Source organism: Urocitellus parryii, chromosome 11, assembly GCF_045843805.1.
Source record: "Urocitellus parryii isolate mUroPar1 chromosome 11, mUroPar1.hap1, whole genome shotgun sequence".
Classification (NCBI taxonomy): domain Eukaryota; kingdom Metazoa; phylum Chordata; class Mammalia; order Rodentia; family Sciuridae; genus Urocitellus; species Urocitellus parryii.
Genome location: NC_135541.1, coordinates 17,559,462 through 17,583,583, shown reverse-complemented (window position 1 = coordinate 17,583,583; position 24,122 = coordinate 17,559,462). Strand labels below are relative to the sequence as shown.

Below are 24,122 nucleotides of genomic sequence, written 5' to 3'. Positions count from 1 at the left end.
ACTGAATCAGGGACACCTGCTTCTCTGTCCTATCCGAAGCTTGAATTCTCTCTACCTTGGCCCCTCCAAATGCACATTCATACTTAGAGGGTGCTCATCACCTGCCAAGAGCCATCTTTGGGCCTTTGGAAACGCTGGCTTTTAGAACACTCTTCCTTTCCATGACATGAAGTCCACCTCCCTTGCGAACCCTCACTGGTCCTGCTCTACCCTCTGGCTACACAGGTTAAGTATTAGGCCTCTTCCAATAAAGCTCTCCCCCAATAATCAGCAAACTAATTGCCCATTACTATGTAAAACCAAGCACCTGTATGTGCTTTCCCCCATCATTTAACCTTCACCCTAACCCTATTAGGCTTATACCACTGTATTCCCATTACACGGTGGAGCAAATTGCACAGAGACAGAGACCTTTTCCAAGGTTACAAATTAGTTTTAGGCACCATCAAGATTTGAATCAAGGTTGTCTGGCTTGAACTAAAAAGGAGCTGAGAACTGCCTACTATCTGGAAACCCCTTCACTTCACAAATACCTATGGAGTACTAAGTTATTTATTCAACGATTACTATAGAAAAATAAAACTGACAAAAAAAATATATCCCTGTCTTCATGGGGTTTCCCTTTCAGTGGGAAGACAATAACAAAAAAAAGGGGGGGGGAAGCAAATTTTCTGACATACATCCCTTATCACTATCTCACAGAACAGAAAAATTGGAAGAATGAACACTAAGGGGAAGAGAATTTTTGTAGTTCTAAATAGAGTACCTATGATTTCATGGTTTCATTATTTTTCTTCACCTCTAAAACCTGAGCTCCCAAAGTCCTTAGGGAAAGATTTTGTTCTGTATCCCAATGCCTAGTATCTGGCATATAGTTGGTGCTCGATAAATCCTGAATGGAAGAATAAATGCTAAATGACATGGTACTTGTCTTCGTGAAGCTTACATTCTAGTGGGGGAGACCAACAGCAATCATAAATAAATATATAATCACAAACTGTGATATGCACACTAAAAGAAATGGGTAGAGTGCTGTGGTAAAAAACACAGAGTAGGGAGGGTCTACTGTAGACAAGGTGGTCCAGAAGGGCTTCATGGAGAAAGTGACATTATGCCAAGTGATACTGGAGCTGAGATCTAATGTATAAGAAGAGCCAGCCTCATGCAAATCAGTAGAGAGGAATACTGCAGCCAGAGGACATGCAAAGACAGGCAGCTGGTGGGTTTGAGGAGTGACAAGGAGACCAGGGCAGCTGGAATTGAGTAAGTGGGGAGGAGAGGGAAGTCAGGTTCAGCTGGAGAGGTCCACATGTCCCCCAGGTCATACAAGAAACAATGGGAACTGAGCATGGTGGTGCAGCCTTGTAACCCCAGCAACTCAGGAGGCTAAGGCAGGAGGATTGGAAGATTGAGGCATTCTCAGCAACTTAGCAAGGTCCTAAACAATGTATTAAGACCTGTCTCAAAATAAATAATTAAAAAGGGATGTAAAGAACCCCTGGCTTCAACTCTCTTAGCAACCACAAAGAGAATGAGAGTCAGTCACAGGGGAACAGAAGCAGAGCAAAGAAAGAAGGATTGGAGGAGATGGGGTTGTGGCTCAGTGGCAGAGAGCTCATCTAGCACGTGCAAGACACTGGGTTCCATCCTTCAGCACCACATAAAATTAAATAAATGTCCAACTACAACTAAAAATTAGATATAAGAAAAAAGAAAGAAAGAAGGATTGGAATAAGAAACAGGGATAGATGCTGGAGAGAAGAGACAGACACACAGAAAAAGAGGGAAAACTGATGAACAGAAGAAAGAGCCAAGGATGGTGTTTGCAAAGAATTCTGAAAGGAACCAATTACAGGAGCTTATTGGTGATCTCATTTTATAAGTATGGAAACTGAGGCTTCAGAGAGCATGAGGCACTGGCCAAGGTCACATAGCTAATAAATGGTGAGCCCAGGACTTCAATCCAGATCTGACTGATTCCACATCCCTTTGCTCCTTGTGCCAGGAAAGGCAGCAAAGACTATGATGGGAGAAGAAAAGGCAGTACGAGCAACAGGTGGCCAGATGAAAAGAGAAATTCTGCTCTACTTTTAAAAGACCACAGATTTCTATAATCCTTAAGAGAAGAACAAGAAAGGAAGAAAGAATGCCCGAGCCCTCAGTAACTGGCCCAAATCTAGGGAAAGGGAGACGGCACTACCGTCTGTGCCAGGCCATGAGGAAATTCAATTACTTGCAACTCATGGAATATTTATGATGCCTACCCTGTGCCAGGCCCCATATTGAGCACTGGTGTCATGGAGATGAACCAAACATGGCCCTACATGTGCCTGGAGCGGGACGTGGGTACATCAATAACTGAGACAGTGCCCTAAAGGTCATAACACTGGTCCAGAGAAAACACAAAGGCAGCAGGGGTGGACTCAATAAAATGATATCTGAGCCTGGAGTTTCCCAGGTAGGTAAGGCAGGAAATTCAGGCAGAAGGAACAGCCTTAAAGAAGCATAAGACAAGAAAGTACTGGCACAGGTGAGTCTGAGGTACAGTTGGATCCTAGGCTGTGCACACTCCAACAGCAGAGAAAGCTGCAAAGACAGGGTGGGAGTCAAGGTGCAACGGGTCTTGAATGCAAGGTCTGAACAACTGGACTTGAGCCCTTCAATTAGTGGTTCTCAAACTGCGCCCCTGGGGGAACCCAGAGGGCCTAGACTAGAAGCAAGGGCTATAGGAAGGTGCAAAGAGAGGAAATTGAGCCACAAGGAAGAAGACTTATTGGATGATTCTCCAGGCTGTCTAGTTGGACTGCCCAGAGATTCAGGGGAGCCAATGTGGTGGAAAAGATAATGTCAACAGCTCAATGTCACCTAAAGAGTCTTACAACAGTCTTGGTAGGCCTGTGTGTCACCATAAAAATAGGTCAGTGGGACAAGATTTTGTGTGCACAGTGTGTGTGTGGGGGGGGGGGCGTTCATACAACTATAGGATCAAGTCTTTCCCCCTTGTTGGACATGAATTTTCCTTAAACAAGTGCAGACATCTATCTATTGAGCATACTATGAGCCAGACCCTACTCCATGTTTTACATATGATATTTTCATTTAATCTTTACAATAACTCCCTAATAATAGTTTTCAAATGCTTCCATGTGCCAAGCATTGTGCTAAATGCTTCAAGTGAATACTATTTCATTTTATCTACAATGAAACAGATAACTATTAATCCCACGATTTTTAGGCGTTTGGGGTTTTTTTTGTTTTGTTTTGTTTGTTTTTGCAGTGCTGGGGATTGAACCCAGGGCCTCTCATATGCTAGGCAAGTGTTCTACACTGAGCCACATCCCTAGCTCTATTCCCTTGATTTTTAACTATAAGAAAATGAAGGCCATAGAAACCAGGTGACTTGCCCAAAATCAAATAGCTCAAAATGACAGAGCCAGGACTTAAAGCCAGATTTGCCACAATCCAGTTTCCACATCACTGTACTCTGCTGTGCCAGCCTCAACAGAAAGGGTCTAGAATTTCAGGTCACCAAAATCCATATAAAGGACCTCTTCCTTCTCCTTTAAAGCCCCGACTGTCTCAAAGCCTATTCCTTAGTCCACCTGCATCATAATACTCTTGAGAGCTTGTAGGGGTGTATGCTCCCAGTCCTGTCCCCGAGATACTAATTAGGTGGGTCTGAATGGGACCTCTCATGATTTTATGCACAGAGGATTCTGAGTCACAGGGCAGCTTCAATAGCACCTCCTCCAAGGACTCTCAGTCTCCTCTCCCCAGCACATCTCTTCCTCAGACTAAAGCAGTGCACTCCGGCATGTGCTAATATTCAACTCGGGTTTTAGTTACGTTCATGTCTTCCCTCCACCAAAAATAAGAATCTAGCATCATTAAAGGGCTATACCTCTTTACAAAGAATTTCCAGTTTCCCACTTACTCTACACTATGAGCATTTTGAAAAGGCACACTCCTGGTGATTCCTCCCTTATCTCAGAACACACTTAACATTTTATGATATCTCCTGTGTCCACGATAACATTCTCCTATTGTTGCATCCAATGCTCACAACAATCTGACATGAAGCTTATTATCTCCATTTTAGCAAACTAGGAAGTGGCACTGCTAGGATTTGAACCTAAGTCTTCTAACTACTTCTACTACTGCTTCCTTGTCATCGCCATTCAATATAGTAAGTTTTACCTTTCTGTTCCTTTCCGGATTACACAAAAATAATACTTTAAAAAGCCTGGCTACACACAAGCCTGGCACAGTGTGCTCTCAATAAATCGTGGAAAAGGAAACTGAGGCCGAGGGAGAGAAAATGACTTTCCCAAATCCAACAACAAAGCGCAGGCTGAAGGCACAGCAGTAGGCCAGTCCCAGACTCTCCAAGTTGGAAAAGCAGCCCTGGAGGGCTCAGAAAAAAAACAGCAACTCCAGCACGTTCCTGCACTGCCCAACTCTGGTTCCCACGAGGTCTCACCAGGCGCCCCCGAGCGGCGGGCAGGAGGAGAAGGTCCTTTAAAGAGGCTTTGGGGGCGTGGTCGCTCGGTGGGGCGGGGCTAGGGGCGGGGCGCAGGCGCGCGGTCGCGGTCGCGGGAAGATGACGTGTTCGAGTGCGCCGAGTGCTGTGCGGGCTGGAAGGAGCATGTGGGTCCGCTGCGCGCTGTGGGGGGCGCGAGCCCGGTCGCAGCTGCAGTCGGGAGTGCTAGCACCTCGGCGCCTCCACGGTGGTGCTGCCTCTTACTCCGCATCGGCCCAAGCCTCCCGGGTCCGGGCGCTGATCTATGGGAGCCACGGAGAACCAGCCAAGGTCGTCGAGTAAGAGGCGGCGCGAATCCCGGAGGGGACGGGGTTATCTGAAGGGGTTTGAGGTGGCTTTGAATTGGGAGGGGAGGGATGGGGTCCCAGGAAGCGGGCAGAGAGTAGTAAGACCAAAACTGAAGCCCGGGGCGCCTTTAATAGCTTTAAAGAAGTCCATGCTTCTAGGCAGTTAAAGACCAGAGAGGCACAGTCAGAATGGTCAAGGCTAACGTCCATTCTTGAGTATTGTGTCGGGCAGTCCTGTGTTTAAATGAATGTTCTAGTTTAATTGCCACAACCACGTTGTTAGTTACTGGATTTACTCCCATTTTGCAGATGAGAAAACTGAGGCATTAGGTCAAATCGCTTGCACAATGTCATACATCCAATACGTGACAGACTCGCTGACTGGCGCACCTTAGTTCTTCCTCTCTTAGTTTTTAGAGGGGTTTTTTCAGAATACTTTTACATCCATTGGATCTTCATGTCACAGTTAAGTAGATAATAGATTTATTATTTCCATTTTACAGAAGGCAAGGAATTTGTCCAAAGTGATACAGCTAATAAATGATTGGAAAGGGACTAGAATCCATGGCTTCTGTCTCTCATGATTTCTCCACTGCACCAACTTGGCCTCATTTAAAAAAAAAAAAAAAAAGCTGTTTCCAAGCCCTGCAGACCTAAAGTCAAATACAAGTTCAACCCTTTAGCAGCTGTTTGATTTTGGACAAATCATTCAACCTCTCTGAGCCTTCCACTTTTGTGATCATGTCCTCCTCATAAAATGCTGTTGGATCTTAGTGGGTTTTGCATGTGGCTGATAAAAAACAGTTATGTGAGTTGTCAACTATTAATAAATCTGCACATAAATAACTAGCCATTCAAAGGGGCTGTTCAGGCTGCTGGAGTAGTGTTAAAGCAAAAGTACAAACCTAGGAATCAGAATACTTGGAGTTAAATCTTTGCTCTGACTTGTCCTAGCTCTGTGTGTTCAACAACAAGTTGCTGAACTTCGAGGAGCCTCAGTTTCATTGTATTTAAAAATGGCTCATAGGACTAATCAGCTCAGTGTAATTCAATGTTCTCCACCAAAACCACCTGCATATTCCCCTGCAGTGCAATGTGCACAAATCTTAAGATTCCCAACAGTTTGATTGTTTAACAAAGGATGGGCAAACATGGAATTGTTGTAATGGTTAAAATACAGGCTAGATATTTTGACAGGCAGAGAGGAAAAGCTGCAGATGAATTCAAGTCATACACTCAACCTTACCGCATCTACCTTTAGAGCAATTAAAAGGAATAGCAAGAAAACACATCAGGGCTGGAGGTGGATCTCAGTGGGAGAGCACTTGCCTAGCATGTAGGAGGGCCTGAGTTTGATCCCTAGCACCACAGGGGAAAAAAGAAGACAATAAACCCCAAGTTGTATTTTGATTGTAGGTAATAAATCATAGCACCAGAGAGGACATCTTCCTGAGGTCTGTGCTGCAGAGGGGTGGAAGCTCTCATGAGCACTCCTTCATTTCCAGGAGTGCACCTCAGGCAAGAAGGATGTGATGTCTCATGGGATTTATATGTCTGGGGTAGGACTAGCCACAAAACAGTGCTCCCATAACGTTAGTTAAAATCTGAGTCTAATTTCACTAAGAAATATACCTTTTATTGAGTTCTACTCTGACAATGAGGAAGGCCTGGGAATTTTTAAATGGCTAAATGCCCTTGCCTCCTGAGTCCCTCCTCTTAGGAGGCCAAAGCTGAACGGTTCTTCTGCAGCTCCTGCTCGGAAAGAAAAAGACAAGTTCTTTTGTCTCCTTGTGTAAAACCCTAGTGATTTCCCTGAAGTTCAAAACATTTCCACAAAGCACTGTAGTCAACTTTGGCTTCAGAGTTCAGTCACCTGTGGTACTTCAGGTGAAGTACATAGTAGGTCTGGGTTGGATGGCCTGGAGCATCTGTCTTTTTTAAAGCTCTGCAGGTGTTTAGGTGAGCCAAGGTTGAGAACCACCACCCTGTGGATAAGTGGTCAGGCAAGGAGTAATTGTTCCTCTGTCCCCAAAAGGCATCTTTCCCTTCTGACCCAGATTCAGGCAACTTTACTCTTTTCGTGTATGGACTGAGGCCAGAGACTGGGGTTCTCTTTGTACTCATGTCTTAGGAGGTTTAGGATAACCACACTGTCATAGAAAGAATCGGGTGTCCTTTACACATCCCAGTAACTGGATGTCTAGATCAGGTTACACCAATAAGGTCATGGAACTGTCCAGAGTACTAACAGCATTCCCCAAACTGGTATGTTTTGTGATGCTGGCACTGTGGGCTCTGGAGCAGGGGGTGGGGAATGAGGAACGGTCTGCTCGGATCCGAGGGGTTTCAGAACTCCTCAAAATGAGGCTTTCTGTTCTCATGTCAAGCTTACAACGTTCCTACTTTCAATTCTGCTGACCCTCAGACATTCCAGCTCTTCTCTCTACTAAGCTATTTTTCTCTTGTCTCTTAGTTTCTTTCCCTTTCTCCCCAAATGGGATCCTAAATAAGTGCTTGGGCCTTTTTCATTTAAAAGATTGAACCGCTGACCTAAATGAAGTCATCCTGCATGGGAGATACAAGCATGGTGGAAATCTCAGAGGTCCCCATGGCTCTTGTCTGTTTTGCCATCTGAATTCCCTGTAAAATAGTTTCCAGAACCCTGATGTCTTCCTTTTTCCTCCTTTTTTCCCCCCAAAAGGCCTCTTAGAACTTTTCTGTTCTCTGGGCATTATGGTGGAGAGTCCTCATTTTTTGTATGCCTACTGTGTACCTTGGGCTAGGTTCTCCTCTCATAGTAAGGAATTTTAAGATCACAATAGGACGGGGGTGGGGGACAGCCCATTCGTGGAGCCCTACCTCCCTCAGACTCAGTCTCTGGCACTGGGGGAAAATCACAGTGATCTAGTTTGGTCACTGTTACCCCATTTTACACACAAGGAGACCAAGACTCAAGAAGATTGAAAGGCACTTGTCCAAGACCATAGAACTAGACTGCAATCCTTCAGGGGCTGGGTGCAGTGCCATTTACCTGTAATTCCAGCAGCTCTGGAGGCTGAGGCAGGAGGATCACGAGTTCAAAGCCAGCCTCAGCAACTTAGTGAGGCCCTAAACAACTCAGCAAGACCCTGTTTCTAAGTAAAATATACAAAAGGGGGCTGGGGATGTGGCTCAGTGGTTAAGGGCTCCCTGAGTTCAATCCCTGGTTACCCCCCAACTCCAAAAAATCCTGAAGAAATGACAATTATCTCAAAGGAATTTTTTTTTTTCAGAATGAGATAAATTGGGAATAAAATCGGTCAGAAAAAGAAGTGAAATTACAGGTCATTCAGGTGCCTGAGTTTCTGCTCTTTATAGGAAGGGCAGCCCCACCCTAGAAAAGGTAGAAGCCCTCTGTCCCCTCCCCTTTTCAGATCCTGAAGCTGTGGTAAAACTATTTGGTCATGGTGCCCACGCCTGCCTGTTGCTGGTACAAGACAAAACTGAGCTGGAAAAGCTTTGGCCACATAGCCATGGAGTTTAGGAAACAGGTAGTGGGGCTCAGGCAGCGCAGGAAGTACATTCTCACTCTAGGGCACTGTGTCTTATAAGGGGGGTTCTTTACACTTGATGTCAGTGTTTAATAAACTTGGTGTGGGTAACTTGATTTTTTTATATATTTTTTTTTAGTTTTAGATGAACAAATACCTTTATTTTATTTTTATGTGGTGCTGAGGATCAAACCCAGTGCCTCACTCGTGCTAGGCAAGCGCTCTACCACTGAGCCACAACCCCAGCCCCGGTAATTTTATTCTTAATCCAGTATTATAGTGCTTTGAAAAAAAAATAGCATTTTGCTTTGGTGCTCTTTGGAGGGCTCTTTTTCATAGTCGTGAATGGAGGGAGTGGGAACTTCATTTAGTAAGTTAGCCAGCATTTATTCTTTGAAGGTGAACATTGAGGATGCAGAGACAAATAATTTATAGGCTTTGTTCTTAGGAAACCCTAGTCTAATCCAGAAGAAAGGCCACCAGAGCCCAGAGCAGTAAGTGCTGATGGTTCATGTGTAGAGTGTGGCGGACACCCCCAAGAGGGTCCCTGACGCCCTCAGGGAGGTTAGAGAATGCATTCTCTGAATACAGGAGGGCAGGGGAGCTGTTAGTGAGGAGAGAAAATGCAGAAATATTCTAAGCAGAAAAATCCACATGTGCAAAATCCCAGAGAGAAGAGGAAACATGATGTGTCTGATGAGCTAATACTGATGGAGAGCCTACTGCACACTTAGCAGGGACTCCTTTGAGGGATCTACCTGCTGGAACAGCACAGAGGACTAGCCAGCAGTCACGGGATTCACATGCCAGTGCATTCCACATCCTGTACCATGCATGCATTACCTTCCATCTGCACTTCAGATGTGGTGTTCCTGGCCAGTTCCTCCTACCCCAAGTTCCTCATTCTTGCCTCTGGAGGTGAAAGTTGACACGCCTCCAGGAAATTGCACAATGAGCTCAAGTCTTCCCTCTCCATCTGCAGCATCTGGGAGAAGTGCTGTCACTCAGCACAGCTGCAAGTTATTACTGTTGCCTGCCCTTTGCTAGCAGCTCTTGCTGCACTTTTGTGTGTGTCCTGGCCTTTCCCACCCTGGATCAGGAGGGAGGGGTCCACATTTTAGAGGCAGACAAACAAAGATGACCCAAGGTCAGTGTGATTCAGGTTATTCCATTGGGGACCACCTGTAAGAACACTGGTCTGGGTTCCACTTCCACCTCTGCCGTGAATTATTAGAGCAAGGAAATCATTCTAGTCTCCGTTCTCTTCAGTTACTCTTCTATAAAATAAAGGGTTTGGCCAAAGTCAGCAAGTAAACATCCTGGTAAACCCAGGATGCATGCTGCCCCCCACCCTTTTCTGTATACCTCAAAACCTACACCCCTCCTTTAGCACATGCTCCCCAAACAGCACTCTTTCCTGCCAAGAAAAGGTGAGGCCTTGTGTTAGCTCTCCATAACAAAATACCTGAGATAATTAAGTCATAAAGAAAAGATTTATTTTGGCTCAAAAGTTTTGGAGATTCCAGTCCATAACCAAGTGGCGCCATTGCTTTTTGGGCTGTGGCAAGGCAGCGCTTCATAGGCCAGAGCACAGCAAAACCATTCACCTCATCTCAAGCCAGGGAGCAAAAGAGAAAGGGAAAAACGAGGATCCCACAGTGCATTTAGGGGGCACACCCTCAGTGGCTTGAAGACCTCCCACTAGGCCTTACCTCTTAAAAGTTCCACCACCATCCCAGTGAGAGCGAATCAGGCACTGGACTGCCTGCCAGGATTGCTCCAGTCTCTTGGAACGCTGAGGCAGGAGGATTGCTTGAGTCCATGCATTCAAGGCCAACATGGGCAACATAGGAAGACGCTGTGTCAAGAAGAAAAAGGGGCTGGATTGTGGCTCAGTGGTAGAGCACTCACTTGGAATGCATGAGGCACTGGGTTCGATCCTCAGCACCACATAAATGTAAAATAAAGATATTGTGTCCACCTAAAACTAAAAAATATTTCTTGAAAATATTTAAAGAAAAAGTAAAGAAGAAAAGGGGACTGGGCACAGTGGCGCATGCCTGTAATCCCAGTGACTCAGGAGGCTGAGGCATTTGATCCCAAGTTCAAAGCCAGCCTCAGCAATTTAAACTTATATAAAAAGGGCTGGGAATGTGGCTCAGTGGGTAAGCCACCTGTGTTCAAAAGAAAATAAAAGGTTGGGGGGGGGCGGCTGGGGAAGTAGCTCAGTAGCAGAGTGCTTGCCTCCTATATGTGAGGCCAGGGTTCAATCCTCAGTGCCTGCAAGAAAAATCGGCCAAAAGATGAGTCCTGAGGCTGGGGCTGAGGCTCAGTGGTAGAACGCTTGCCTTGCATTTGTGAGGCCCTGGGTTCGATCCTCAGCACCACATAAAAATAAATAAATAAAATAAAGATATTGTGTCCAACTACAACTAAAAAATATTTAAAAAAAAAAAAAAAAAGATGAGTCCTGAATGGAAGGAGGCTGGGAATCCAAAAGAGGGCCAGAGAGGTAGGCAGGTGTGCTTGGCACTGCTGTGACATGAAAAGAGCTCTTCCCAGGGAAAGGCACGCTCCCTGAGCTCCCCACCAGCCAAGACAACCACCATCATTCCCTCCGAGGATCAAGAAATTACAAGCTGTGGTGAGGCACTGTAGTCCCTCACACCTGCCCAGTGGCACCCTGCTTATTCATTATTAGTGAAATCCCAGAACAAGGGACCCAACACACCAGGCATTTCATTTAATCACAGTGGCAACTTGTTGACCATGGGGACTTCAGACAGACTGGGGAGAGCCACATGAGGTGTCCGTTTCCTTCACCCAGTGCCCTGTGATGAGCCACATGTTCTTGACTCGGAACTGAGCAGATGAGAAAGTCTCTGATGAGTGACACTCTCCCTGCCTGTTCTTGCTCAAAATGATGTTGACCAGGTTGAGGTGACTGAGTGGGAGAGGAAAGATTCGTACAGGGCCTGGGGCCGGGCTCAGTGGTAGCGCACTTGCCTGGCATGTGAGAGGTACTGGGTTCAATTCTCAGCACCGCACATAATAAAAATAAAGGTCTACCAACAACCAAAAAAAGAAAGACAAGTACAAATGTTACTAATTAATGTGGAAGGCGGGAAAGAGAGTTCAGCAGAACTGGCCGGTGCCCACCTTAACCAGCAAATACAGCTGAGCCAGGCCCCAGGGGACGGCCTCTTTTTTTCCCCTCTCTCAAAAGGCTCTTTCTTCTGCCTGCTTTTGTCTGCCTGGTACTTCATATGGCATCACAGGTGTACAGTCTCGGCCTCAAAGGAGCCATTGTGACTTTATCCCATCTAGGATCTGTCGGTTGAAGACAGGGGCATCCCTACGAGCTGCATGGCACCATTGCACTCACAGGGAAGGAATGTGAACAGTACCAGGAAGGTGGCTCACAGTCTAGCCAGGTTGTTTGGGTGCCTCATTTGCACTCCACAGCTCAGCCACACTTTCCTTTGGTAAGTTCAAAAAAAGAACAGGAAAGAGAAATTACTCTCATTGTCACAGAGGTCCAGCTCCTGGAATTCAGATGAGGCCTGTTTCCTTTCCTGTCTCAGCAGAATGGTATCCTTGACTACGCTGTTAGGACTGTCGGCAGGAACAGCAGTGTCTTGGTATTGATGGCATTCCACGGGGCGGGCTGGGGCTGGTCTCCCTGGTGAGATGCAGCTGGACCAACACACCTCCCTTCAGGCATGCAGCATGTGGCAGTCCTGCCCCGCCACCACCCACCTGTGTTTGCGGCTTCAACTTGCCATCTACTAGACCCTCATTCCATCCGGGGCCCCTCCTGCCCATCTTCCCTCCCACGTATGTGAATCTCAGCTGGCACAGAGCAGCTAGGCTCCCCAGAAGGCAAATAAGAAAAGCAGGAACAATTTGTAGCCCAATGCATCATTTCTCTAACTGCTGTTGGAAGGCAGGCTGGGCTGCGAAAACAGTGTTCACAGCCGACTTTAGTCTGGGAAGCTCTGGATTACACCAAGCCACGTGGGTTTCTTTATTTGAGGACTTCTCCGAGCTTTTATGGTGCTAACATGCAGTCTGACTCAGAATGGGGCTTGGCAGGCAGCATTTCCCAAACATACCAGATCCCAGGAATACCCACTAATATCTCCCAGGAGAGCTCCTCAGCACTGCAGTGATGCTGACAGCGTTCAGCAGTCTGGGCTTTGCAGTCTAGCTTAAGATAAGCGAGACTTGCCATTTACTCTTGAGCAATGTATGTAGTTTCTCCGAGCCTCAGTTTCCTCTTCTATCATCGGTTTGAAGGACTAAACAGCATCCCATAGGTCCTGTTGCCTGGAGCTCAAGCTGTCAGCATGAGTGATCACTTCATCGTCCAGCCTAGTGGTCATTCTAAATTTTCCTGCTGTCTCTGTCCTCTGCTATCCCCACTATAGGTTGCCTGCTTCAGATTTAAATATAACTTCACTCCAGACCCACTCTTCTTCCTCCCTAGCTTCACATCCCAGAGTTCACCAGAAGCCTGGGAGCCATCAGAGACTTTCCACTCCCACCCCCAACCTGGGGTCAGTCACTAAGTGCATTAACCTCACATATTTAAAGAGTTTTCAGGTTATTGAGTTCTTTTCTCATTCCCATGACTTGAATCCAGACCGCACCCACTGCTGGCCGACTGTCAAGTCAGGATTTTGTTCCTCGTCCTCAGTTTACCCAGTCGACTCTATGTCCTTCAGCCCCAACTAAGGTGTCACTTCTTCCAAAGACCCTCTCTAGCTGTTTCCTCCTCCCACAGGTTACACGCTGGGTGGACTTCCCTCTAGGAGCCTATGCTGTCAGAGCTCCAGCATTCCCACGGGCATTCTCACGCCTGCAGGTTCCCAGGCAGGAGATATTAAAGTATTCCTCCTCAGACCTCTTGGGCCAGTATCTGGCACTGGGACTGTCAATAAATATTTGTTGAATTAAATTTGCCTGAATCTCCCAAAAGATTGTGGTCTGAAAGGTGACTCAGTGATTGTGTTCAGAGGAAGAGCCATCTCACTGTTCCACAGGCTGGCTTGGCTCTTCCTCTTGCTGGTAACTGCTACCATCTCCTCAGTACTCTGTGTCAGCGCTGCAGTAATGCTGTGTATACATTAACTCACTTAGCCCAGGGAGCTGGGTTCTAGTGTTACCCATCTTACAGAGGAATGCTGAGGCTTTTCCAACTGGACAGGTAGGGTGCCCACCTAGGGCTGCCCGCTTCCCTCCAAACCCATGCTTTGCGCCTCCATGGGCTGAGGTCCACCTACATTCTCATCTTGACCATGGTCATCCTTGTCATGTTGTGGTGGTACTGGGGATTGAACCAGGGGCATTCTACCACTGAGCTACATCCCCAGTCCTTTTCATGTTTTATTTTGAGACAGGATCTCATTAAGTTTCCAAGGCTGGTCTTGAACTTGCGATCCCCCTGCCTCAGCCTCCCAAATAGCTGAGATTTCAGGCATGTGCCACTGTGCCCGGCCTGGTCATCTAGATTTTTAATAGGTGTGTGTTAGTACACATTTGATTTATGTGCCTTAGTCTACGGCCATACCACCCTGAACGCGCCCGATCTCGTCTGATTTATGTGCCTTGACTAAACTCTTCTAACACTAATCTCCATTTTTATTTGAGCCGGTCCTTGGAGGTGTTTCTAAATGGCTTAGAATCAGGGAGAGCAAGTGCAATTAGCCAAGGCCCTTTTATTGCAGCCCTCCCCTGACTCCCTAAGTGACTGACACTCTTGTGCCATATTATCTCATGGGAGAGAAAAGTTCCATCCCAGATACTTGCTAAACACTTGAGTTAAGACTATGGTTCTCAGCTCTTGTGAGCTCACAGTCCTAGCCGGGAAACAGAGGTTCTGACCACAAGACAGAGTGGTGAGTAGAAAAACACTGAATTCTCCTGTCTGCAGTTCCAAAATCCAGAAAGCTCTGAAAACTGACATTTTTTTTTAAATAAATCATTTGGAGGCAAAACCTGATTTAACATAGTTTTTACGTGGTTTTTATTCATCTCACTTAGTGTGAATATTTATACATTTTGCTGAAGAAGTGTTGATCACTGTAGATAATATATGGCTTTCAAGTCTGTGGTACATCTAGCCCTGAGCTTTGGAAAAACCCGTGTCCTGATCAATTGGGAAAAAATGTGTGGAAAGACTTTATAAATTAAAAAATAGTGGCTGGCGTGGTAGCACATGCCTGTAATTCCAGCAGTTTGGGAGGCGGAGGCAGGAGGATTGCAAGTTCCAGGCCAAGCTCAGCAATTTAGCAAGTCCCCTCTCAAAACAAATTTTCTTAAAGGGCTGGGGATGTAACTCAGCAGAAAAGCACCCCTGGGTTCAATCCCCAGTACCAAAAATAAAATAAAATAGTAAACCAAGGTTTTAAATGGTATAGTCCCCTCTTTTGTGTAACTGAGCTGGTGACTTTTTTCAGAACCAGGAAGAAAGTCAAAAGGAAGTAAAATTTGAGCTGGGTCTTGAAGCGTGAGTTGAGTTTCTCACTTCATGGAGAAGCTGTGGAAACGAAATTCTGGACAGAGGGAGGAGGGTGTAGAAAATGCCTTTAAGCGGCTTGAGCACATGGACTTTGTCAGCTTACAGAAAAAAAAGTCTGATTATCTGTCAAAATTCAGGAGAGAAGCAGTTGGGATAATACAAAGGGGCAGCTAGTTCAAAATCCATTTGCTTCTGGCAGGATTTTTTGGGGGGGATGCAGACTTACAAGTTCCCAGAGAAACATCACTGCTGCCCACCCCACCCTGCTGAGGTCTGGTGGGGAGGCCATGGCGGTGGCTCACAGTGTCCATCCTCCCCATCAGGCAGATGCAGCAGGGGCCGTCCCCACACCAGCCCAGGGAGGGGCTTCTTTCACTGCCTTCTGCTTGGACTGGGGTCAGCCCCCTTCCCGGTGGCAACTCTAACATCAGACTGCCAAGTTCAAAGCAGTTCAGCTACTTACTGCTGTTAGTGGCCTTGAGCAAGTTATTTACCTCTTCTGGTGCCTTTGTTCCTCCACTGTAAAAGCAGAACAATGGCACCAAAGCCTGGAAGCTGGCCTGTAGCACTTAGCAGGGTGCCTGAGTGGTAAGCATTGGGTAAGCACTAGTGATTACTGTGACAAGGACTCCCTCTCTCCCGCTGACATATAAGTACTTGCAGTCCTTAATACTTACCTTAAAAAAAAAAGAAAAAAAAAAACTTTATTCTTTCTTTTCTTCCCCTGGCCATCCACTCCCTCATCGTTAGCCATTTTCTGTAGAATGTGACCATTTTGGTTTCTTGCCACTGTGTCTCAATCATGGTGAGACAAGACCTTCCTTACTTGGACAGTGCAGGGATTCTCAGCTTGGGCTCCCAGATCCTCAGGGGTCCTTGTAGGCAGTCAGGGACATTCCTAAATTCATACCAGGATGCTGATGTCCAGTGGTATAAATAAAAACACCTGCTTTGGAGCCCCTAACCAGTCACCTAAGCCTGTGTAAGTTCCATAATCAGTTCCATATCTTATTATATTATGATTTGTTCTAGCCTTTGTGACCTACGCAACCAGTGTAGCCTCTATGTTCTGTGTAGTTTTTTCGGCCTGTATAGTGCAAATGAAATGTTACTTCTATTGCCTTTGTAGCCTACATGACTCATTCCTTACTAGATAGCATGGGACTATAGTACTTTTCTCACAAAAGCATTACAGCTTAAAATAAGCTATGTGTTTAAAGCCCTTAGCATAGGACTTGGTGTATAAGAAATACCTTGTGATGGCCTGACTCCATTATTACTGTTAGTATAAAACATTTCTCCCAGGTCAAGGCCTAGGTTAATGAAAAGGTTGGTGTCTGTCAGAAGTAGATGGTATTACCACAGTTTAGTATGGTGATGCTGTGGTCTCATGCAAACCTCTGGTTGGCAGTACCCTTTGGCTTTCATAGGTGAAAATAAATAAGATTTCTACTTAATAAATACATTAAGGGGCTGGGGTTGTGGCTCAGTGGTAGAGCACTTGCGTAGCACGTGTGAGGCACTGGGTTCAATCTTCAGTACCACATAAAAATAAATAAAAATATTGTGTCCCTCTACAACTAAAAAAAAAGAAATTAAAAATAAAATAAATACATTTAGGCAGAGAAGCATGGCAAACCTGAAATCTTACATTGTGGAGAAAGAGGGTCTCCAGTCATTAAAACAGCATGGGGACTCACAAGTTTCATACACTATCAGTACTAGCTCGTTGACTGGTTCTTGTTTTTAAAGAACTTTGTTAATAAGTAACACATGAACACTGTCACTTGGCCTCCCCTAAAGCCCTCAGGCAGGTTTTACCATTAAGCCAAGTTTTGAGGTGCTGGTACTGTGGTGTCACAGGTCCACATGAGCGAAAGGACTTATCACAGACTTAAAAGGGACAGGCTCTTGGAAGCAATCCAGCCCAAACCACCCTACCCCATCGCACAGAGCAGAGAAGATATTGCCTGTGGTGGGGATATATACCAAAGACCTCCAGATCCATCCAAGATCCTTTCTGACAGACCAGGATCCTCACCTAGAAGGGACATGATGCCAGGGGCTCAGTAACTGTCACCAGGGAGTTCTTTCCAAATAGAAAGTCCATCTCCATTTTCCACCCTCTTCCGCTAAGGAGAATGTCTCCTCTGCCCTATTGTGTTAGGGCCAACAAAACCACAAACAGGTAGGAGGACAAGTGGGCAAGCCCTGGGTCTCCCAGACTTGCTTGTTTGGGGTCCCTTCATCTGGAGAGGCTGGTTTGGTGAGTCAGAGCTCAGGCCTGAGAATCTATATTACTAGTGAGCCCACCACAGAATTCTTAGGACAGAGCAAGTCTGGGGACATACAGAGCCAATTCAGGTCAGCAGAGGCTTTCACTGTTTTCATCCGGTGTGTTCAGTGGGGCTGGGGGTCCACCGGCACCCTGTGCTGTTCCTTGGAACTCGGCTCTTTTCCAGCAGAACCTAATTCCTGGGCACCGTGGCAGCTCAGATGTGCTGCCTGACCTACTTTGGGGAGATGATTTGAGTGGAAGACGCCCAGTCTAGCCTGGCTGACATTAATGTCTCTCTTGGCATTGTGCTTAGACTGAAGAACCTGGAGCTAGCGGCCGTGGGAGGATCAGACGTCCACGTGAGGATGCTGGCGGCCCCTATCAATCCATCTGACATAAATATGATCCAAGGTAACCTTGGTTTCTGGGGCTTATGTTAATTGGCTTTTTTGCTCAGCTGCTACCTCATTGCCGGTCCTCCTCAGGTGCGGATGTGAAGTGCCCGTGATTACAGCAGCTGTTCTCCAGAGGTTCCATCTGCAAACTGTGTCAGCCTTCTGATCTCCCTCCTCTGTGGCAGAAAGATTGCAGTGGGGAGGGATGACCCTGCGACAAGCTGGACTCCTTTCCTAGTTTCCTTGCCCCTAGGATACCATGAATGCTAAAGAGTCTTAGGCCCTGGACAGATGAGGAAACTGAGGCTCACTCAGGTGGAGGTTGAGGCTAGTCAGAGGCAGGGCTGCTCAGGCTTGGGTCTGACTGGCCCCAGAGTCTATGCTGTCTCCCTGCCTAGACATGGCTGACCCTTTGCCCTCTTCTTCCTCAGGGAACTATGGCCTCCTTCCCAAGCTGCCTGCTGTTGGAGGGAACGAAGGTGTGGGACAAGTGGAGGCCGTGGGCTGCCATGTGACTAGACTGAAGCCAGGAGACTGGGTGATTCCTGCAAATGCTGGGTTGGGTGAGTTTTCCCAGGAGTCAGCAAGCATTCTGTTCTTCCTGATCCTATTTCACCCCCCACTGAGAAACTCATCTCATTGGCTCAGTGGAACTTACTAAGTTCATGTGGCTGCCTCAGGAGGGGTGGGGGCTGAGCAGGGAGAGCAGGACCCATTTCTTTTGCCCCAGAGGGAATGTTCCTGCATTTGCACCTCCTTGGACCCAGGTTGATGGAGACTATAATTCTCTAAATCCTACATCCCTAAATCCCTGCTGTAAGGTGCAGTGGAGCATACGGATAAGGTGATCCCTGCCCTCCAGGAGGCTGAAATCTAATTGAAGAAATCTGTAAACCAATAACCTCAATGAAGGGAGTGCTGAGAATTCACAGGAAGCAGAGAGTTCTTCTGGCCCTTCTGTGTGCATGTGTATGTATATATGAGAGAGAGGATACTAAAGAAAGATTAGAAAAGGCTTTGTGGAGGAGGCTTCCTTAGAATGGGCCTTTGATGAATGAGTTTTGTTAGGTGGAGATGAGCCTAGCATTTCATTTGAAGAAAGCAAAATGAGCAAAGATACAAAGGTGAGTTTGAGAAATGGGAGGAAATCCAGTGTAGCCTCAGCAGGGGATTTGTATGGGAGAGGGATGCAGGAGTAAGAAAGAAGGTTAAAAGGGGTTAGGCATAGTGGCGCATGCCTGCAATCCCAGTAACTCTGGAGGCTGAGACAGGAGGATTGCAAGTTCCATGCCAGCCTGGGCAACTTAGCAAGGCTGTAAGCAACTTAACAAGGCCCCTGTCTCAAAATAAAGAACAAAAGAACTGGGATGTGACTCATGATAGAGCATTCTGGTTCAATCCTCAATACCAAAAAAAAATAAATAAATAAAAGGTAGGGCATGAGCCGGGCATCGTGGTGCACACCTATAATCCCAGCAGCTCAGGAGGCTGAGGCAGGAGGATTGATAGTTGAAAGCCAGCCTCAGCAAAAGCGAGGCACTAAGCAACTCAGTGAGACTCTGTCTCTAAAGAAAATACAAAATTGGGCTGGAGATATGGCTCAGTGGTTGAGTGCCCCTGAGTTTAGTCCCTAGTACCCCCTCAAAAAAAAAAAATAGGGCATGACCACATGGGATAAGGCCCTACACAAGCTACCTAAAGAGTAGGATTTTCTTTCTTTTTTTTTTTTTTTTCCTGTGGTACTGGGGATTGAACCCAGGGCCTGTGCATGTAAGGCAAGCACTCTACCAACTGAGCTATGTCTCCAGCCCTAAGAGTAGGATTTTCTTTATGTGAAAAAATGAACCATTGTTTTGGTTTTAGCACTCCATGGGTCTGAGGCCCACCCATTATAAAATAGGTTCTCACAGCAGGCACAAGAGTATAGCAATGCATATGTCCCTACTGGACATGAGGATGAAGCTTAAGAAGTGAAATTTGTCCAAACTCAAACAGCAGAATAAGGGAGAGCCCAGTGGACTCTTGTCTCCCGTGTTTTCCCCACTCTTCGAAAGATCTCTGGGTTGGGACAAAGGAAAGGGCAATTAAAAGGAATATTTAGAAGACACATCAAGGCTGGGGATGTAGCTCAGTTGGTGGAGTGCTTTCCTCACATGCACAAGGCTCTGGGTTCAATCCCCAGCACCACAAAAAAAATGAAAAAAGAAGACACATCAGGGGCTGGAGGTGTGGCTCCCTGATGGAGGGCTTGCCTAGCATGCATATGGCCCTAGGTCAATGCCCAGAACCATCCCCCCAAAGACCCTTTAGGTTATAACTTACAGAGACCAACTCATACTTGCCTTAAAAAAAGAAGAATTTAATTGATCTGTGGAGCTGAAAACTGTAAGAGATTGAAAGTCCCAGGCACAGCTGGACCCAGGAAGCCTAACACGGTCAGGGCTCACTCTCGTCACTGGTTCCCAGGTGAGCCATCCTTACACAGTGACATAATTATAGCAAGAGATATTTATTGACTACTCTCTTTCAGCCAGACATTATTTTAAGCACTTTTTGTTTATTAAATCAATTATTCCTACCTTATTTTGCAGATGAGACAAAAGTAGATGTAAAGAATTAACTAACTTGCGTGAGGTCACCCAGTCAGTAAGAGGCAGAGCTAAGACTCAGATCCACTCTGATACATACTATTCATAGACGGCCACCAGCAGCCTGGAGTGTGCCTCATCCTGGAACAGATGAGCACATTCAGCGCTGTCACAACCAGCACTACCGTCTCCATCCCTGAGCAGCCCTGGATGGTCCTTCTTGGGTCCTTGCCTGTCCATAATCCATAAACCAGTCACTTGGGGCACTGGTGGAGCCACTGCAATTGTCCCTTGAGTCTTGCCCACCTCTGTGGTACAGAAGGTGAGACCTGGTGGTAGATGGCCCAGAGGTTAGAAAGGAACCCTTCTAGAGAGAGAAAGGTGGCAGGCAGGAAACCAGCAGGAACAGACATCTCCTACTGAGCTCTTTGCTCTTCTGAGCTCTGAGAAGCTGCCAAGAATGGCTCCACCTGCTCCTTCACCCACCTAGCTGTGACAGAGCCCTACCCCCAGCTGCAAGGACACAGTAGGTACTGATGCCAGCACCTTGGGCTGGCCCCCAGGGCTGAGTGAAGGGCACCCAAGATGGGTCAGACAGTCCCTGCCCTCAGAGTTCTCTTGGCTGACGGAAGGCCAGCAAAGGGAGAAGCAGCCTGTAATTCAGGCAGTGTGAGTGCTGCGATCATAGGGTGCACAGAGGCTGGGGTTTCCTAGTGAGAAACATTGGAAAGGACTCCCAGAGAAGCGGCCCTCCAACTTCAACTAGAAGCCCTTCTAGAAGTGCAACTAGAAGTGCAGCCGTGGCCAGGTGAGGAGGGGCTTCCCAGGGAGGGAGTGCATCTGCACAGAGGAGAAGAGAAGAGGCAAGGCGGTGACAGAGCCACTGGTAATGCAACAAGCCCAAGTCCCTTGGGAGCGGGAGAGAGCCAGATGGAGCGGGGAGGTTGAGGAGGCTGTATCATGGAGGGCTCGCATCCAGTCCAGGACCCAACACAGAGTCAAGTAGAGGGATACAGGATGATGTGTTCAGAGCAGGGAAAGGTCTGGAAAGGCAGAGGGTAGAGACAGGGAGTTCAGGGTTCAGGTGAGGACGGTCTGAGCAAGACAGTGTCACAGGACTGGAAGGGACTCGAGCCAAAGTAACAGGACTCAGGAGGTCTCCAGATTTGGAGAGGAGAAGGATAAAGACCATCTACCAGGTGTGTGGGTAACTCTACTCCAAGCACGGTGGTAGGATTAGCCACAATAGGGATTCCTTCCTGCAGAACAGGTCAGTCTTTTGGACAAGGAGCCAGTTGGAGAAGATGAGGATTTTAGAATCATGAAGAATATAGTTAACTTAGTTTTTTAGTAAATACTTTGTGAGCTTTTACAGAGTGCTAGACTCTAGGACACAGTGGTAAGAGTAGCAATCAGCTGGTCATGGTGGTGCACGCCTGTGATCCCAGCCACTTGGGAAGCTGAGCGGGAGGCTTGCCTGAGCAACTTAGTGAGATTCTGTCTCAAAATAAAAAATGAAAGGGCTGAGGATATAGCTCAGTGGTAGAGCAACCCTGGGTTCAATCCCCAGTACCACACACACATACACACACACACACACACACACACACACACACACACACAAACAGCATTCATGGGCTGAGGTTGTGGCTCAGTGATAGAGCACACGCCTAGTGCACGTGAAGCCCTGGTTCAATCTTCAGCTCTACATAGGGATAAATAAATAAAATAATGGTATTGTGTCCAACTACAACTAAAAATAAATAAATAAATAAATATTTTTAAAAATAGCACTCATTAAAACTAATGTCTAACCAGATCACAGTCATTTTTCATAGTGCTGAGCTGCCCAGCTGTGGCTATGCCCATAGCCAGCTTTTTCCCAAATGCAGCAGAGAATGGGCTGGAGAGCACAGATGGATGTTCGCCAACTGGCTTTCTCACTGGGAAACACTCAAAACCTTCCTGAGGTGGCACAGAAGGAGTACTGGCCTGGCATTCAGATGCATATTCTTGTTCCAGCTCTGTTTTATGACCTTGTTTAGGTCACAACTACATTGAGCCATAATTTCCTCATCTCTAAAATGGAGCTAATAGCCAGGTGCCATGGCACATACCTGTAATCCCAGCAGCTTGGGAGGCTGAGGCAGGAGGATCAAGAGTTCAAAACCAGCCTCAGCAACTTAGCAAGGTCCTAAGAATTTGGCAAGACCCTGTCTTAAAATAAAACATAAAAAGGTCTGGGGATGTGGCTCTATGGTTAGGCACCTCTGGGTTCAATCCCTGTACCAAAAAATCAATTCAATTCAGTTCAATTCAATGGAGCTAATAGTTGCTGCATCACATACCTCAACAGACTCTTAACTCAACTGAGGGAATATAAACAGTAATCTTTGCAAATGCTGAACTTCTCTATACATCTGATTAGGAGCTGGCAAATTTTTTTCTTAGAAGAGACAAATAATAATAATTTTAGTCTTTGCAGACCATCCCATCTCTACTGTGACTACCCAACCCTACCCATTTTAACAGGCATAGATAATACATAAACAAGTGAGTATGGCAGTGTTCCAATAAAGCTTTTATTTATAAAAACAATTTATGGGGTTGGCGGTATAGCTCAGTTGGTAGAGTGCCTGCCTCAGATGCCCAAGGCCCTGGGTTCAGTCCCCAGCACCACAAAAACAAACAATATTTATAAGTCATATTTGGGCCATAGGCCATAGTTTTCAGCCCCATATTAGGTGCTAGAGATCTTTAAGGGTCAGTCGCCCAGGACTGAAGAATGGTGTGTCTTAGAGCTAATGCCTGGGAATCACCTACTGTGTACTGGGCACAGTGATAATCTGTATAGATGTCCTCTCATGTAACCTTGGCACTGTAAGTGTTCTTCTCTGCATTTTATGCATCAGAAAACTGAAACTCAAGAAAGGTGGAGTGAGCCATGGTGGCACACACCTGTAATCCCAGCAGCATAGAGGCTGAGGCAGAAGAATTGAAAGTTCAAAGCCAACTTCAGCAACTTAGCAAGGTCTTAAGCAATTTAGCAAGACCCTATCTCAAAATAGAAAATAAAAAGGACTAGGGCTTAGATCAATGTAAAGCGCCCCAGTTCAGCTCTCGGTACCAAAAAAACAAAAAAGGTGGAGTGATAATTTGAAGTGGCAGAGCCCATTTTTAAGTAGATATCTCCAACTCTAGAATCTGAGGATTTCTACTCTAAACCCTGAAAGCCCTTCTTGCTGACCATCTCACCCAGGACCTCTTGAGAAGAGAGTTAGGGACTGCTAAATCCTAGAAATCCATGTCAAAGGCTGAATTTCCATTGTCCTGCTGTAAGAGGAATTAGAAAACACCCTTGAAGCCAGGCGCGGTAGCATATTCCTTCTGTAATCCCACGGCTTGGGAGGCTGAAGCAGGAGAATCGCGAGTTCAAAGCCAGCCTCAGCAACATGAGATGCTTAGCAACTCAGTGAAACCCTGTCTCTAAATAAAATACAAAATAGGACTGGGGATGTGGCTCAGTGGTCGAGTGCCCCTGAGTTCAATCCCTGCTACCAAAAAAAAGAAAAAGAAAACACCCTTGATTTTACATCTGGAAGGCCCCACACCAAGCTCTGAGTATAGTCAATGACGGCCCAGGGGAATGGGCTTGATGATTATGAACCAGACTGGGTGAACCCTAGAAAATGCCCAGGCATCTTTTGGATGCCAAAGGGGATCCTTTAATTTCATCTCATATGTTCTCAGACCTACTCTAGAACCTGCATGACCTTTAATAGCGTGTTCCTCCTCTCCTCCCCAGTCCTGGCCCCTAAAGCCCATGTTGTTTGTCGCTCTTGTGGCACAATTGGTAATTGCCTGGTTGTTATGGTTTAGATATGGGGTATTCTCAAAAGCTCTTGTGTGAGACAATGCAGGAATGTTCAGAGGTGACCTGATTAGATCATGGGAGGTGTGACCTAATCAGTGGATTAGTCC

The 24,122-nt window shown here is 46.4% G+C and overlaps 1 protein-coding gene across 2 annotated transcripts in view; it reads left to right on the top strand.

Annotated features, from left to right (window-relative positions):
- Positions 1-4,609: 4,609 nt before the first annotated feature.
- Positions 4,610-24,122, top strand: part of Mecr (mitochondrial trans-2-enoyl-CoA reductase) — a 33,454-nt gene continuing 13,941 nt past the window's right edge. Inside the window, exons 1-3 of one of the 2 annotated variants that reach the window (XM_026391657.2) lie at positions 4,610-4,818; positions 17,472-17,569; positions 17,985-18,116. In XM_026391657.2, the coding sequence (XP_026247442.1) occupies positions 4,646-4,818; positions 17,472-17,569; positions 17,985-18,116 (403 nt within the window). In that variant the 5' untranslated portion in view covers positions 4,610-4,645. The remainder of the gene's footprint in view (positions 4,819-17,471; positions 17,570-17,984; positions 18,117-24,122) is intronic. The other variant, XM_026391658.2, reaches the window with a different exon arrangement.